At 45.9% G+C, this 17,375-nt stretch overlaps 1 protein-coding gene across 1 annotated transcript in view; it reads left to right on the top strand.

The window, feature by feature from the left end:
* LOC144174538 (cell adhesion molecule Dscam1-like) overlaps positions 1-15,146 on the top strand; it is a 345,506-nt gene extending 330,360 nt beyond the window's left edge. The window contains exons 23-28 of the mRNA XM_077703291.1: positions 2,076-2,279; positions 5,394-5,558; positions 7,138-7,253; positions 10,507-10,582; positions 10,845-10,920; positions 13,225-15,146. Coding sequence (XP_077559417.1) covers positions 2,076-2,279; positions 5,394-5,558; positions 7,138-7,253; positions 10,507-10,582; positions 10,845-10,855 — 572 coding nt within the window. The 3' untranslated portion in view covers positions 10,856-10,920; positions 13,225-15,146. The remainder of the gene's footprint in view (positions 1-2,075; positions 2,280-5,393; positions 5,559-7,137; positions 7,254-10,506; positions 10,583-10,844; positions 10,921-13,224) is intronic.
* The last annotated feature ends 2,229 nt before the right edge of the window (positions 15,147-17,375 follow it).

Below are 17,375 nucleotides of genomic sequence, written 5' to 3'. Positions count from 1 at the left end.
GTCATTTGTCTTGGGATGGGTGCTACGGTAATTCGGTTTAATTCGGTTGTGGTCTTCCGGGATGATTGGTTTCTCTTCTTCTGGAGGATGGTTGGTGTCGAATTTGAGTAGTCGTAAAAGGTCTTGTCCTGGGATGGCGCTTCTTGGTTTGGCTAGATGGTTGTGCTTGTGCGCTGCTACGATGCTTTCGCATGTTACGCAGAGGCCGGCGTTCTCGATGTGTGTGTTGGAGGTGCTCATTGGGACTCCCATGGCGACCTTGGTGGATTTTTTTAGAAGCGCATTAAGCTTCTCGTGGTGTTTCTTGGTTAGCGTTTAATACGGTATGGGCTATCTGATACATGCAGTGACGAGTGCGTCATTAAGTTGTAGTAGATCGGCTTCTTTGAGGCCACTATGTCTGTTGGCAATTCTTTTGCTGACTTGGAGGAGCTGGTTCCCTTGTCTTATTACGTTAGCTACCGCAGCGTATCCTTTTCCGTTGGAGTGTATGAGTAAACCTAGAATTTTTGTCTCCTTCACTGTTAGTAGGGGCTGTTGGCCGATGTTTAGATGTATCGGGGCTGGATGCCATCTTGGGTGATGTACTGACAAGGGGCTCGACGTTTAAAGCCTGCAGAACAGTCCGATTCCTGCATCGGCCGTTTGAAGAGCATCCAGTGCCTCTTGTAGCGTATCCTAAATCTTCTCTGGCGACCCCTGTGTGACCCATAAAGTAATGTCGTCTGCATACAGGAGGTATCGACGGCAAAAGCTAGAATGCTATAATTATTAATTCCGGGCTCATGACGTTTAGATTAAGAATAAGGGGTGCCTTCAGGTATCATGTCACGAGAAATATCTAATAGTGAAAAGTGTTACGAGCCAAAATTCACTCAGTCCGATGACATAACTTTAGGTCCAATGCACATTTTGTCCGGACCCACATATGGGCGCTTTTCGTGTTCTTATTTCTTCGTACAGTCTAGCATTCCCGCTGCACGTTTTCTACAAGAAAACATTAACTTAGCAGCTGACACCTAGTTTTTCTTGAACATATATTTCAAGGGATAGCTTTCGCAAATTTTTCACAAAGTTAACTTTCCCCTCAAGTGTGGCTTTACGTTGTAGATCGTAGCACGCATTACAAGTTCTACAATAAATACAGCACATTCACAGTACACTATTCCAGTACTGGGAGGCCGTTATGTACACGGTAAGGGTGCCCGACCTATACTGCGAAATATTGGGCTGAGAAAGCATCTCGGTAAAACCCAGGTTACTCAAACACGGCCTTTGAACCCCTTATATAAACGTGCCCGGTGTGTTCATTTCAATTGCAGACTGCACTCTGAACTGGGGTAAGAGTAGTCCTGCTTCAGTCATCCTTCGAGTGATGCATGTGAAAATGTAATTTTACGGATGTTTTCCCAGTTTTCTTCACCATATTTAGTACAATAAAATGAATCACATGAAATCAGCAGTAAGTTGATATCGATTCAACAACGTGCGTAGCTAAAGAATTAAACACGCCGGCGCCAGAACTGTTCATTTTCGTCTCGACAGCTTGTGACGTTACGTTTTGCTGGAGTTTATTTGCCAGGTTTATTCAAGAGCCTTCGATGCAAACATTGCCGCGCTAGTCAAAACATACCGAAAATGAACCCTGCAACTCTTCGGACGCATTTTTTTTACATCCGCAGTGTAGAAGATGCACTTTATTAGGGATGATTTGTGACTTCACATTTTTTGTCCGAAACTTACCATCTTCGACATTTTTGAAGTAAACAATGCTTCTGCCAGGAACTTCGGGAGGCTATAAAAGGTTAATTTTCTTGCCTTATAAGAAATTTTGCATTTAGTTTGTAGCGGCAAGCCACAGTGCCAGCGGCAGCAGCGTGACGCAGGCCCACGTGCCCTCCGGCGGGAGAGCGCGCTCGTGGGCCTGCGTCACGCTGCTGCCGCTGGCACTGTGGCTTGCCGCTACAAGTTCTTCTTCAATGCTTCGGATTGGGGTAACGACGCATACACATTCCAAAGTTTATTTATCTGCTGACAATATTTGTCCGCCTTCTGTTTTCTCTCCTTCTGCGTAGCTGGCGTGAGTTCGACCCATGGCTCGTCGGGCGTCCAGGCCGGGGATGCCGGCGACCTGCCGCTGTACCGGAACCTGTCCGTCCTCCTTCCGGTCAGCGTGTCCGTGCTCGTGCTCATCGTCGTCATCGCCTTGGTGATGGTGTGCCTCCGCCGGCAGAACGACGCGTACAGCGCCGCGGGCACCGGGGACGAAAACCCTATGGGTAAGGCATACCTCATAGCCCATAGACTAGGGAAAAGTGAGATGACAATCTTACAATGTGTAGCCGAATCACGGGCACCACTGGTTTCGGGAATGGACCTTTGTGAATATGTTTAGGTTTCAGCTGCTTAGAAAACGAAGGTTTGAAACAAATCGTAAAAGTGCGTTAAATTCAATTCGCGAATTCTGGACTGAAGCTACGCTTGAAAGCGGCTCAGTTCTTAGCTACGGATTAATTTAGACAACCTAAGAATTCTCAAACGCGTGCCGAAATCTTGTATGCTCGGTATTTTTAGGCCTTTATAAAAAAACGCAACCGAGGCATTGAATAGAAATCGCCACGACCGGCTATGTAGGGCCACGCTTTTGCCATATGTACACTTTGCACCATTGCGGTGAGCCTAGCTGGTGTTAAACGAACGGTTGGCTCCGTTGACTCCATTGAGGTTAATGACGCCACTGCACATCGGTGACTTCTGTTAGGAGGCGGTACCGTACACTCCAACTCTACCTTGAAACGAAAATATACTGCTGCATTTCCTGTAGAAAAGCCAAGCGTTGGTGGTATCAGCGGCGCTCATCAGCGTTCGGATGTCCAGATTGAAAAACCTCTGTCAAGGACATGACGAGCATGCTGCTGATTCGCAGCATTTAGTCCAATGTCAGTAATGTACGCTCAACGGGAAAATACAAAGGGGGCGGGGGGCAGATAAGGCTGCAAACATTTGTTATTTTTTGAAGAAGCGGCTCTTCCTTGCCTCTTTTATCTCTCTGACACGTATCTCGTAAAGAAAAACAGGTGGTGTTTTTAGAGTTTTCAGACTTCGTTCATTACTGTCAACAGTACATGGTATTACGCACAAAGCTGCGCTTCACGAGGTCGCGGGTTTGATTCCCGGCCGCGGCGGCCGCTTTTCTCATGGAGGCGAGAAGAAAAAACGCCAGTGTGTACGAGATTTCGGCGCACGTTAAAAATCCCCAGGTGGTCAAAATTAATCCGGAGCCCTCCACTACGGAGCGCCTCATCGCCTGCGTTGCGTCGGTACGTTAAACCCTACAATCAAATTAATCAAATAAAAGCTGCGCTTGATTATAAATGGCTTCTGAACATGAAAGTTTCAACTGAATTTACACATTGTTGCGCAATGCGAAGATGTGTACTTGGAGGATTGATAACTGTGCCACTGCATCAACAACAAGCACAATAAGAAATGAGAGCAGTGTTGACTAACGGAAATGTGAGGGCTTCCGACTTCAGCATATATGAAAACGTAATCGAACCCAACTCCTACCTTTTCAGCACCGCGCTAGTCCTGTTGCAGTATGCATACCTCATCGAAGCTCTTCTTAGCAACACCGTTTTGTTGTGTAAAACTTTCTTGTTGTGCGTTTCCAAGGCGGGCCCGCAGACGATCTGTGCAGTACATTTAGGCCTGTAACGTAGCTTTGGGAGCATAAATATGACTTACTTTCCACCCACTTAGTTTCGCTAAACCCCTATGATGTCTTAGAATATATTCGAAAACTGGTTTTCTTCACAAAAGTGATTCGCCGTCTTCCACGGCAGCTCAGTTGCTAAGGCCGAAGAACGCGGGTTAGATCGCGGCCACGGCGGCCGTTTTTCTGGCGGGGCCATTAACAAAAACTTGCGTGTGTCGATATGTCGGCGCAAGTTGCAGATCCCCAGTAGGTTTAAATTACCCCGTAGCCCTCCAGTGCATTGCCCCTACAGTCGGATACAAGTTAAGAATGGCGATGGAAGTTGCCGCTGTGACTTATCGCTGCAGCCTTATGTTACTCCGTGCGCCGCAAGTAGCGCGTTACTGGGAATATTTTGAGCAGGGCACGAGCCGTTTCCATGATTTTTTGGACTGAATATGCGTATAAACTACTGCAGCGACGACCAACAAACTAAGGGACAAAAGGCAGACGATATCACGTAATCGTAGCAATCTCCTGTCAAAACGCGCGATTAGGCGGAGTGGCACCGTACACAAGCTTGTTCTTAACTTGTTCCCTAGTATAGTGGCTCACGTGTAGCATCAGCGCGCTAAATCATGAAATTCTCAAAGTGATTTGAAATTTCGTTAAATAAGCTTTTACCAACGGCAACGCTAAAGCTATGCTGAGTATGAGAAGAGCTATACCTGTCCGCTGACAGTTGGCGATGCACTCCAGACACTGGGTTTCCAGCGGTGTAACATGTTGACTTCGGATACAATAAGACTAACGGGCCTGAGCTTGCATCTATTTCGCTAGACTCCCGCAATGCTAATGCAGGGGTGGCCGGTCGAGAAGTAGGCTGGACAGTTCTGCTACTCGGTTTACAACCACATTCCCGGCGTGCACACACACAAAAAAAGTATATTTTCTTGGGCGTTAAAGCGGCGTCGACGGCATTTTCATTCCACGTGGCAACAGCGCTCGGCAGTGACGCTGTCGCGGCGTCTACGATAAACTTTCCCGTTGGCGTAATGATGTCAAAGCTTACGCCCTTCAACCGGTGCTGCTACTGCAGTGTCGGCGCTCCATGTAGTTCGCGCATAAAATATTCGCGGCATTTTGCTCGATTCGAACGCCGCGTTTGAAAGGGAACGAGAACATGAAATGGCGCTGGCGGGAGGTTGTCTCTAAAATATTTAGGCGTTGGGAATCCGAGGAGCCGCGGATACAGCGAGGCCAAAAAGTAAGCTCGGTTTTTTATATCGAGCATGCTTTCTTTGACATCCATTTGGACTTGCACTTGCGTGTGCCAGAAACTTCAGTTTTCGTGCTCGCATTCGCATTGCTTCTGTGACTCTGCGGCAGCGTTGCCACGCGGGGTCGTTCTGAACGCCTCGATTATTTAAACGCGCACGTGTGCTTGCGCACGCCACTGCAAAAGGAACAAAAATCGTCCGAGCCGCTCCCGTGGCGCTTTCGTGTTCACCGCACGTGGCTTCACCGGCGTTGTCGTCTTAAGCGTATTAAGCTGAACCGACCGTTCGGCGTCAAAGAACGTCTAGCCCTCTACCTCGACGTATCCTCTTTCCTGTCTACGTCAGTTGCAACGTTTCTTATCTGTTATATAACTCGTCGCAGGCTTAGGGCTTCTATCCCACGCTGCTCTTTGCAGACGATCCCCTTCGGAAGTGCCAAGGCAGCACAGACTCGATGAGCATGACCGAGTTTTGTGCCAAGAAAGAGCGCTTACAGCAGCAGGAAGCCTACGGCAAAGCGACTTCGTACTACGCCTCTCCAGCGCGAAAGCCCCTGCCCGTCGCATCAGGGTCGAGGAGAGGTGAGCAAACGCCCTTGCTGCTCTTTTACCCTGGACCCTGCAACACTTTCTTCAACTTTTTTTGAAATCTTAAATGCTTGCAAAACGGAGTCACCCAACACACTCAGTGCTTTTATTAGGGGGTCGCAAAGTACCTAAGCCAAAAATGACTGCTCTATTCACATCAGATAACTTGTGAACTCGCTCAAAAGAGTTTTCTGTCTTTCCCGGTCTTGACGTTCTTTGGCGGCTCGAATTACGTCACTAAGGTCATGTAACGGCTCTTGTCTGGTTTTCCTTCAGTTGCAGCAATGAACGCTTTTCGATAGCAACTTTAAATAAAAAAAAGCCACAAAAACACAGCAGAAATGGAAGGCGTATCTGGTGCGACGACGACATCACGCTGTGCTGCTCGTGCTGGCGATAACTATAGCTTTCGCAGTGGTTCCAGGCGCGAAGGAAAGGGTGAAAGCGCTTATCAAAAGTGTTGCAGGGTCCTTTTAAATAGTAAAGCAAAGAATGAAACCACGCATGGTTTTCTTCCCGTTTTTTTAGAGAAAGTTTGTGTTCTCTGTATCCTTGATGGGACGCTAAGGGTTACGTTCAACGCAAGAGTGATACAGGGTCCGTTACTCTTTTGATGTTGCTCCCCTAGCGTTAAATACCGCTCACAATTTCTACTTCATCGTTTATAATACAGGCGCTCAGTGGTGCCGTAGTTCCCGTTGCATGTCGGATACTCAGAATTCAAATTACATTAATCTGCTTTCATTTAAAGCGCACTTTGCTTAGGGGTGCACACTTCACTTCAGCCTCTATGTTAACAAAACAAACAAAACCACCAAAAAACCAATTAAACTGATTTAATCTTAAAACTGCACAACTTCGGTATTTAGTCGGTCGCCGACCGAGGAAAATAGGGCTTCAGTCACCTTATGCCTTGCCGCATGGCAGTTATGGGTAGCGGTGCGTGCGCAATAGAGAATTATGTCAACTCTCGTTAATATGCACCTACTTCAGAGGTAACGACATCATGTATTGTTAGCAGATAGAAGATAAGATAAGACCGTGAAATTTGCATCATACTTCCAACTACTACACCTTCTTCTTGTGTAGTCAGTCATCGCGTGTTCTTCAGGGGAAGGTTGAGCATATTCATAAAGTACTTGAATGCAAGAGTTCAAAGTTTAAAGTTTTCGAGCGTGTGCCGGGCATAGATTATTCGTCTAAACAAGGGGCTCTTTCATACAAATCAAATAGACCTTTAACCAAGGCATGTTGAAGTAAATCCGAAGATCTGGCGTGTCCACATCACTACACATTATTTCGTTTGAAGTTACGACTGCTACAGATGCAGGTACAAGGGTCTCGCATTCGCCTGGGGGTTTCGTATGTGCATTTGTGCAATGCTGCCGCTTGCCCTACGTGCCTCCTATGAAAGCGTTCTACCAACATTTATCTTTCTCCTGGCTTGCCAGTACACAAAACCAGCGGATATATAAGAGCGCTACTAAGGATAAAGGCCCAAAGGAGCACCGTGCGGTCGTAGAGAGCCGGATTCATTTATTTGCTCACTTTTCCCCCGTATCTGTGCCCGCAGGACGTCGTGGCGAGGAGGGCCACGAGTACGCCGAACCATACGCCGCGCTCCAGGCGCAGCAACAGCGGTTACTGGCGGACGCCGACTGTGCTGCCGCTGTGGCGATAGCGTACAGGGTAAGAACCTTTTAAGCACAGGAATAGCCCGTTTTCCTACGCTACCTGCACAACAGGTCTCACGGGGGCGAGCCGCTGCTTCTTTAAACGCACTCCTCGTGCGTGGGCGGAATAAAGGGAAGTGCAAATACCACAGATAGCAGCGTGGCTTCGTAACACCGATGAAGCGGGCCACTAAAGGGATAACGAAGTAGAAGTCAGGGCGCTGTTATTTTAGTGGTGTTAGGAGAGCATTTGCATAACGACAGTGACTCGCTTTCAAACCTGGCGCCCGGCATTTCTTTGCAGCGAGGGCGATGTAATTAAGCGGCGTCCCGATGAATGCCTAAACGAAACCGGGAGTGGCCCTGCGCCGACGGCCATTGTGTGGTCCCCCCCGGCGAGAATGGAGGCGCGCGCAGCCGGCTACAAAGATACCATTTACGTAAGGCACTCAGAACACGGCGCTCATCTGAGGGAGAGCGCTGGAATCGATAGCGGGGGAGCGCGCACGCTACCCTTTGTTCAAAAACGAGATTGTTCGGATCGCAGAGGTGCCCTTATTAGGCAGAATGGTTTGTTTATGGGAATTCATGCGTTGCGATACGTTGTGGGAAGAAATCCACGGGGATTTCGCATCCTGGAATATGGAGGACAGCAAACCTGTTTGTAGGCGATGAGCATCTCGCGAAGTGTCGCAGGTGTGTAACTGATTACTGTTGTGGCTAATGTGTGGACCACATCGCCGACATTTCTTGAAAATTAACCTAATTATTTTTCCCGATTCAAGGGACACCAGAATAAATTGTCCAATCTTTTAATTAGCGGTGCATTATGTAGGACAACTCACGTAATTATTTGTGACTATTTAACCGATGTCTAGCGTCTTCGTTTATTATAAAAGCTCGGACGAAGGGAGAGCACGAAAATCCCACCACGGCAGCCTCAGGAACTATCGCTATGACGTCACAAACTTTCGAAGACGCTATCGCTATGACATCAGAGAGTTTTGAAACCGCTATTGCAGTCTTCAAAGCTCTAACGTTTAAAATAGTTCATGGGTAATATCCACTCCTTGTTTACCCACAGTTTTTACTAAGGTTTTAATCTCTCACTCTGCGGTAAATTACGTCATAAAGACGTGCTAGTGCGTCGTCACAGCCGAATTCACCAAATCAGTGTAAATGGCGGTGCTAGAATGATAGAACCCTATAGAATGCACTTATATGGGGAACACGTGCGTCAGTTTACGGGAAACTCAGTACGTAGGTTACACATTCTAGACTTCAATCTTTGCAAAGTAGGTTGTTTATGTAAACACTTCACGGCAGTGTCCCCTTAAGGTGGCATTCAAAGATATTTCAGTGCATGTGGGTTTCCCAGCGATAGAGAATTTTTTTTGCTGTGGAAAGACTCTATGGCGATGTTTTACACGCTCGTAAGGCATGTGACACGTTTTTTGAAGACCTGGAACACTTTAAAATATAGCGTGCAAACGTGTCTCGCCCTACACTATTGAAAATCGCTGCAGGCGGGCTTGACTAAGCAATCATCGGGGCCAAATGTGAAAATGAGGCAAATGATGAGGCAAAAAATGCGATTAGATCAGAATATTGTATCTGCGCCGTGACAAAAACGCAAGGCGTGCATCTGCGCTGTTGTCACAGCGTAGATACTATTTATTTGCACTAATCGCATCCTGCACCTCGTAATTCGCCAAATGTGCACAGTTTGGCACGGTGATTGGTTGTTCTGGGGTGTTGTGGTGAAGCCCACCTGCGGAGATGTCTAAGAGTGTAAGGTTAGATGGTTACGAAACATGCTAGCAAAATACTATTTATCCACCCGCATCAGGCAGATAACATCGAGGTTATTTCGAAATACTTTTGTCTTTCCGGCGTTCTATAAACTTCGGTCAATATGTGTGGGCCTATAGCATCACAGCGGCTGTGACGCGGCTATTAGCCGGATTCGTTTCAATACCAGAAAGAAAAGCATTCAATAAGTGCGCCACATGCAAAGAAGAAAATGAGAGAGTATCTGCTGGAAGGAGGAAACTTAATAGTGGCATTGAAACCAGCGAGGTCTATTCTCTAGCTGGGAAATTGACGCTGTATGCATTTGCCACTTATCGTGTCAAGAAAGTCATCCTGTTCAATGATAGACACCTTAATACCGTAATATACTTGTTTCTTTGTACCATTGTTTACGTAAAATTTTGTATTCTTATGCCGTTAATTGGTAGTTGTGTAATTAGAAAGTTTCGGCTTCTTGCTTGTGGCTGTTATTTCAAATGTGCGTTGTAAACATTTTGTCACAAAGTGACTGCCTTGTTACGGTTTCACAGTCCACGCAAAGCTGTGTTAAGATAGATTTTAGTTTTAGAAACTAGAAAGAATTTCTGTATTTTTTTCCGGCAAATAAAATGAAAATAATTTTGACCTTTTAGGACAATTTTAGCAGACCTTGAATCTCGTTCTCAGGGCATTTCAACTTTCCCCGCGAATATATTTGCATTAATATGGTTTTTGCCGCACCAAATCGCGAAAGAGACGTTGAGAATATCCTCCAGCTGGACAACTATTTCCCGAATCACGAAGAAAAAAGTTTGGGCCTGTAGCTAGATGATTTACACTACCTTTCAAATTATCTAGATGGGTAAAATAATAACCCATAACAAGTACTACTATGTCGGCTACAGCCGCAAAGAAGTATCCTTCAGGTTTTTTGACCTCAGGGAAAATTACTCATGACAAACGTCACGAAATCAGTTTGTTCGACCAGGAAAGACGCAGTCTAAAGATTGAAAGGGCGGGTTGGATTGCAAAGGTATTTTCACATGTCTTACACGTTTCTTTATCGATGACAGAAATAGCGTTTCTTGTGTTTTTATGTATTATGTCGGGCGGAGCATATGAACACGTCAAACGGTGAATACGGGAATTCGAGTATTCATGAATACGTCAGCTCTATCTGACTTCTTGTTCGTTGCGGTGGGCACATTTCTTCGACAGCTTCCGGCAAGCGGTCTATGAGAGGTGGGAGAAAATAACGATGTTCGTTCGTTATTGTTATACTGCGGGCGTTTACCACACCCGTTTTACGACCTCGCAACCTGCAGACTAATACTATAATCCGCAACGCAAGGTTTGTGCAATGTAAAGGCCACCTATTTTTGTTTCGTAAATAGGAACTTTCGTACGTTATTCAAATCTGTGAGATTTTTATGCAAAAATTGCCTTTTATCGCTCCTTTTGTTGTTTTATCTTTGCAGTCAAGGTGTGATGCTGCGCCGTACGCCACAATTAAGCGCAGCCCACCTAGGTCTCACATAGCCGGTTACTGCCAAGGTGAGCACTATGAATTTTTAGTTGAACGAATCGTTCGGAGTTACGTATTGTGGAATATGCGTATTGTAGCGGAGAGCTGTTTGTCTTTTGTACTTATTGTGGTTACGCGAGTCTTTCTTTTAGGTGCGTCTTTACTCATTAGCCGACCAAGTTTAGACAAGAAAACATCTATCTTAGATCTGCTACAACCGGCTTCTAAACAAAGCTACAGAGAATATTACACTGAGCTAATTGTTCCGTGATACCGTGGTACTCTTTGCAGAGATATCTTGACAATGGGAGAGTTCAAGCAACGGAGCAGTACAGTGCTTGGTATAAGTGAACAAAGCCAGGAGAAGGTAAGCATCACAAAGTTACCCTCTTGACCAGTGAATCCGCCACAAATGCTATACCTAGTTTTAAATGGGACGAAGCGCGGTTCTTCTTGGTCAGAAACATTACTGCTACTGGTAGCTTTCATTCTGGATGAGTGATTCCGTTACAGTGAGCGTAGTGAGTTGTTTGTTTATATGTTTGAAACGATTATTTCAGCAGGGTTCTTGGCTTACGCCGTTCAGCGGAAAAAGTTTGGGAAGTCTCCGTAGAAGGGCTGGAGAATAAGGTGATTCAAGGCTGTGATCCACGGACGGCCAGCATCAAATGCACTTCATTGGAAAAAGCTGTACACGTCATTTGATGCCCAGCACTTGCCAGAATCCTTAAGACAAATTTCAAGCTCATCTGGGGACACTCTGCCTTTACCGTACTGGTTTGTCCCCACTATTCGCCCGCGACGCGAGTCGAACGGGACTCCTGGCGTTCGACTTGCACCAAGACGTATCGTGACACATTGTCTATGCACCTATAGTTTATTAGAACTATTCTATTTTGTATCTGAGTGCACATTGATAAAATTTTCTTTTCAGTTCGCCGTATCAGTGAGCAGTAGTTTGAACACTCATAATCCACCGTTGCTTACCGAAAGCGTTATTACTTTGTGTTCCTTTGCTTATCGAAACGCCAAGCTCACGAACTCCACGTCCCGCGTGATACCTTTTGATCAAAATAAATGTATTGTCTCCAGCCTAAACACCGCACAAATGACGGTAAGAGACAATGGTCAGTCGTTTTGAGCTGAGTCCGAATTGATCCGAAATTTAGATCCAGCAGATTACGAGTGCATGCCTGTAACAGTGGTACAACGCGTTTTGTTTTGTTCAGTTACATGCAAGTTTCGAGGCATGTATGTGCAAACTGCCTGTTCTTACGCTCTTCGCAGCATAATATCTGCTAGATTTAGCAACAGGAAGCCCCATGCGGTGGCCCTTCAGTCTACCATCGTTCATTTCGTTGGCATCCACTGTCTTGTTTCTATATCGTGTCATAGTCGCACTGTTTTCTTAATGACCGCGTTTCGCACAGTTTTGTTTGCGTGCGTTTGTCGGCACCATTTTCATACTCTCTAGCGTGCGCTACCTCTTTTAAGTATATTGTCACCTAGCCAAAGACGACGCAGGTTTCTTCAAGAAACCAAGTTTATTGGAGAGGACCCATGCTTCGCTAAAAATAAAAGAACATACAAGAGACGTAGAAGCAGTCAATGAAGTGACGTGCTCAGACTGGCGTCGGCGAATCGAATACCGCGATGTTTGCCGTGCGAGGATTCATCCTTCGGCATTACCCCTGAGAACTATCGAATCAGATCAAGAATGTTGGGGATCAAAGGCGAACATTTCATTCTAGTGACGTCAGGCAGTACACTCTTCCTATCGAATCAGATAGCCGTTGCGGCATACAAAGAAAAACTGGTTGGTTCCTCTGTTGTAGGAATGAGTAAAACACAAGTGAAATGTGCAGCGAAATCTGGAGCGAAAGGAGCATGATTTGCGGAACGGCGGCTGTCTAATGGGTATGCTTGGCGAGCGACGTCCTGCTAACAAATCGCTTGGGCAAAGGTTCGACCACTTCGGCCCTGCTTCGTGACGTGTACGCAGATGGTTGCGTTGCGACGAGCTCACCTTGTGGTACGCGAGAGGCAGAGTTGGTTGCCGATACCGTGAACACGCGAGCGCGTTCACTGCCCAAGCTACGATCCAAACGCGATCAAGGCGCCGACAGTCGGCGCTCGTTAGCGTCATGGTGCAGTACTTCCCTTCAGCTCTCCTAGACGGCAGCACCATCCGCGGCAATGAAACTTTTTCTGCCGTTTCTTCTGTGTTCGTTGTACTGGGCGGACATGACGACAGTGAAATCTTGGTGTACCGCGGCATGAAACATTTTCGTGTTAGAACGGAAATGCTTGCTTCACTACTAACTCAGATAAGAAAGCAAGGCGCGGCCAGACGCTGGCAACAAAACACGCAAATAAACAAACCATAGGTTATAGCTCGCGGCAATATTGTGTAAATTCTTTCCTGTAAAACACATTGTCAAGCAAGTTTCTGCATACTTGTTCTAAAAATTAGAGAGCGACACACGCAACGAAACAGAAGAAGCAGGACGAGGCATATTTTTTTCCGGTTTTTCCTCCACTGGAAAGTTTCTAGTTTGCACATAAAATTTGCAGTTTCTTTGTACAATGCATATGCACCCGTTTAACACATCTCTCTGTTTCTCCATTTCCCTCTCTCCACTTATTATTCCTGCATATTTTCGATTACCAGCCTGACCGTACCGTGGATGGCGCAACAGCTACCTGGCAACGTTGTCTGTAATGGCGGCAGTGGCTGAAGAGGGCACGTCACAGCGAAGACAAACGCCTGCATTTCAGCAGTGCGTTCATGCGACCGTACAAAGGACAATACTTATCGCCCCTCCCTACTGTTCCGGACGGAGAGGACACTTCGTGAAACATGTTACTGAGAAGACTGCTGTGACCATAGTATTAAACCGCATGAAGTTACCGTGCGGTGTATTATTGTTTTCTACTTGCGTGTTCAGGCAAGATTAAAACAAATTCCGCAGCTCGGGTGTGTGAAGCGAACTCTGTGCTTTTTATTTTGTATGTGTTTCGCACCAACGGCAATTTTTTCCCGTTAGCAGCGACCGTAGCGACTACTGAAACGAGAGGTGAGAATTTGGGTTCGTTTCCCTGCTAAAGGTTACGTTTCTTTGTTCCTCGCGTTTATAACGATGTCTACTTGTGAAAGACGCATCAATCTGGCCTTCCCCACAATTCGACACATTGAATTTACCTCAACAACTAATATCCGCCCTCTCAAGAAAGATAAAATGTGACATAAGGTTCGTCTACCTCAGCTGATCTAGCTGGGCGGAAGAACCCGATCTAAATTTTGCAGCCATAAAAATGCAAACGAAAACTTTCAGTTTGTGATTGCCTTCCCTGGTGCAGATTGATGGATGGTTTTGATGGTGTTTTCGCGTCTGTGAGCCGAAAGTTTTATTCTTCGGCATGCGCTCTAAATGAAAATAGGTATAATACGCCCTGTTGTTACTATTTCAAGCACCTTACGCCTGTCGCCCCTTGCTCACATACTGTTCCACAGAGAGGAAGTCCGAAAACCACGCCATTATCTGAATAGTGCTTAAATCTCAGCATCCATTCCTCCATCTTACCGTATGCAGTGCGGAATAGGAAAACCGGCACCCAGCAACGAGTAAATACGGTATTATATACTTTGCGGAAATCTGCAGGCGCTAAAGATCATATCTGGGCACCACAAAAAGGTTTCTACCATTAAATGCTCGATGTAAACCAGGGTTGGGAGCGAAACTGACGTTTGTTTCAGCCCTCTAGGTGCAAGCTACGAAGATCAATCTTAAACTGGGTAGCTTGCTTCGGACTCCATTTTTTGAATAACAAAAAGGTGCTTCACGTTGACAACCCGACTTACAGAAAACGTAAGACGCAAAATAACTTCAAAATATCATTCACGCGTTTTTACCTCATTGCCGTCGCTACACAATGATAAAAAGCTTCACTCATGTACTTTTAAGAGTACCAGCGTACATGGCAGAGGCTACGGGATTTGGAAGCGCACGCTTTAAGAAACTTCGGATTCTAACCTAGTTGGTGATATCCTGCTGGGCTCGTCTAACTAATCCAGTTCGTCTCTACCCCCGCCTTACCTTCAAATTTCCCACTTCGCATTTTCTCTTTGAAATCGATTCGGTTGCGTCGTAGACTCGAAAACATTGTGCTGTGGAGATTGATGTTGAACTAACGAGCACATCACAGCAAAGCTATTGTGATCCACACCAAAGCTGACCGAAACATGTAACCAAATACTGGTAGCTTTTTCTCTTAATAAAGGGAATATTAACATGTCCTGGACACTCCGTGAGGACACCAAAATTAGTTCCTGAGTAATTTTGTGCCTTGACTCTAAAGAAGCTGATAGCCCCTTATCCAATTTAGAAAGTGTTGTTTTCGCATTTACTGAGTTCTGTGCAAATTCACATTCAGCTTGGTGCTGCATCTGGTGTTTAGCCCTAAGCATACTTCAAAAGGGGTGGGCAGATATGTACATGAATATGAAATGGATCGCGTGCTTAGGGACCTTGTTAACTAAGGGCATAGTGAAAACAATTACTTACGACGTTTACAGCATGTGTAACAAATTGTTTAATGGTGTTTCTACGAATATGTGCTTTGTACATTATAGAAAAACCGAAAATAAATTCTAAAACAAGTGAAAATTTGACGGATGAACGTCTGTTATATTTTTGTGAAGTGCATTTTCAGAACGTCTTCCATCCCATCAACTCAGTTTTTGCAAGTTGTATCTCTCGAAGCAGTATCCGTAAAGGCAGTAAAAAAGGCCGGCACTTATCCGCCGTTTCTAGCGCTGGAAATGACAAAAGCAGATCAATACGCTCCCGCGACGTTGGAGGCAGAAGATGGATGGAGTAACATATCGCGTACGGAGGAACCAAAAAAAAGGTAGCGTCAAACATCCCCCTCGCGAGGGGCACGATCAAATGCAGAGCATTTCCGGGGGCGCACGACGTTAAGTAGTTTGCGTTACGTTAATATTGTTGCACTTGTGGCAACTGCTGACGAGAGAGCGCTGGTCAGCAGTAATTTCAATGAGTCAAGGATATAAGGCGCGCTCGTAGCCTCCCGTTCTGTGTCGGCTTTGTGGCGCAGTGGGTAGAGCTCCATGTACATTGCGTTCCTCTCGCAGGGTCGAGGGATCGAAACCAGGCGCCGGATAGTATTTTTTTTTATATAGTCTAGGGGGAGGGGTGTGGACTACGACTACGGACGTCAACGCGGGTGACATCGTGAGTTACTGAAATGCTCTGCATTAAAAAAAAAGAAGAACACTTGTGGACACCCTCCCCTTTCAGAGCAGAGCAATGAATTCTAGAAGCCATGACGTGTATGTACCGGTGGTGCCTCGGATGACCGTCAGGAGGAGGAGAAGAGCTAACAAGACTTTACTTTTCACTTTACTTTTGTTCACCTCTATGTTTTCCTTGTAACCTTATGATCTGTTCCCATTCAGATTTCTTGCGATTTCAACCAAACAGTCATGGGTATTCGTTTTTTTTATTCGTACATTACTGCAGCCCACGGGCGGCCCAAACACGTGTTGTACGTTTAGGAATTTTACTGAACCCCTTAGGGAAAAACAGCGAAGCAACTAAAATAAGAGGAAGTGTGAAGCGAGGGCGGAAATAGATAACTTAAATTTTGGTCCAGGTTTCAAATATTAAAATCTCTCGCTCAGGTTGAGCGAGGGGTCGGGACGAAGAGGGGCATAAATAAATGCTAGTTATTCTAAAGAATAGCAACGTTGAATGGAACCTATTAGGCTAAAGGTCTTTCTGCAGGAATTCCCTCGTAGGCCGGCATCCGGAACTATAGATGCCCTTCTACATTAGAAGTGGTTGCGCACGGGTTCCAGGAATGACCCACGTGACTTTTCAGTCACCACTTCCGGTTTTGGTACGGAATTTACTTTCACCACGGTCGTCATAACGCAGGTTGGCGCTTCAAGAAACAAGACACACGACAGAAAACGAACAGGACGGGCGCTACTTCAACGTGCGTCTTGTTTCTTGAAGCGCTAGCCTCCGTCATGATGACCTTGAACCGAATAGCCGAGCAGCAAGTTTTATTTCGCCATGGTGTCGTACCAGAGCCGCACAAGAATATAAAAAACAAAATAGAGTCGAACCGACATTTTAACTGAATAGAACCATAGCCGGAACCGTTGTTTTATCGCCAGTCAACCCCGAACCAGAGCCATAACTGAAGCACCCAAAACTAACAACAACGGTCACCACTCACGACAAAATGGTTTGGCCATCTGTTGGAAAAGCTTGTCCAATGCCATTTGATAACTTTCTTTTTCGCGTATCATAAAACTCGTTATCCTTCAGGCGTGCACCCCCCCCCCCCCTTACGATTCACCATTTATAGGATTATGAGTGGGTGGATACTCTTAGTCACGACATGGGTATACGGATGTTGCCAGGAGCCCTGAACGGCCACGCAGGAAAAATCTCACGCATTACACAGCTAGCAGGCCGTATGCAACGTAGTATTTTTTCTCCTCAGGCATAGACCTCACTCCGTCTAGTCCAGGAGAAGCCCTGCTACGTGCTTTCTGCACTGCGCATCGGCGAGGGCTTGTTCATTTTCATAATGTTGTTTAAAAATTCGCGCACCACGAAAGTTTTAGTGGTGAAGTGTGTTTTTGTGACAAAAAATGAACGACTATAAAGGTTTTCTGTAATGGGGAATTTCAACGCAGCTGCCTAAAGACTTTGACTTGGCGTATTACTGAGGTACGAAATTATAGACATGCTTGTGTGTATTGCAATAGGCGCCACCTTTTCTGTG

Source organism: Haemaphysalis longicornis, unplaced genomic scaffold, assembly GCF_048455015.1.
Source record: "Haemaphysalis longicornis isolate Haplotype H1 unplaced genomic scaffold, Haemaphysalis longicornis Haplotype H1 scaffold_3, whole genome shotgun sequence".
NCBI lineage: Eukaryota > Metazoa > Arthropoda > Arachnida > Ixodida > Ixodidae > Haemaphysalis > Haemaphysalis longicornis.
The sequence above is the reverse complement of the archived record's forward strand: the minus strand, read 5'-3'. Positions and strand labels throughout refer to the sequence as shown.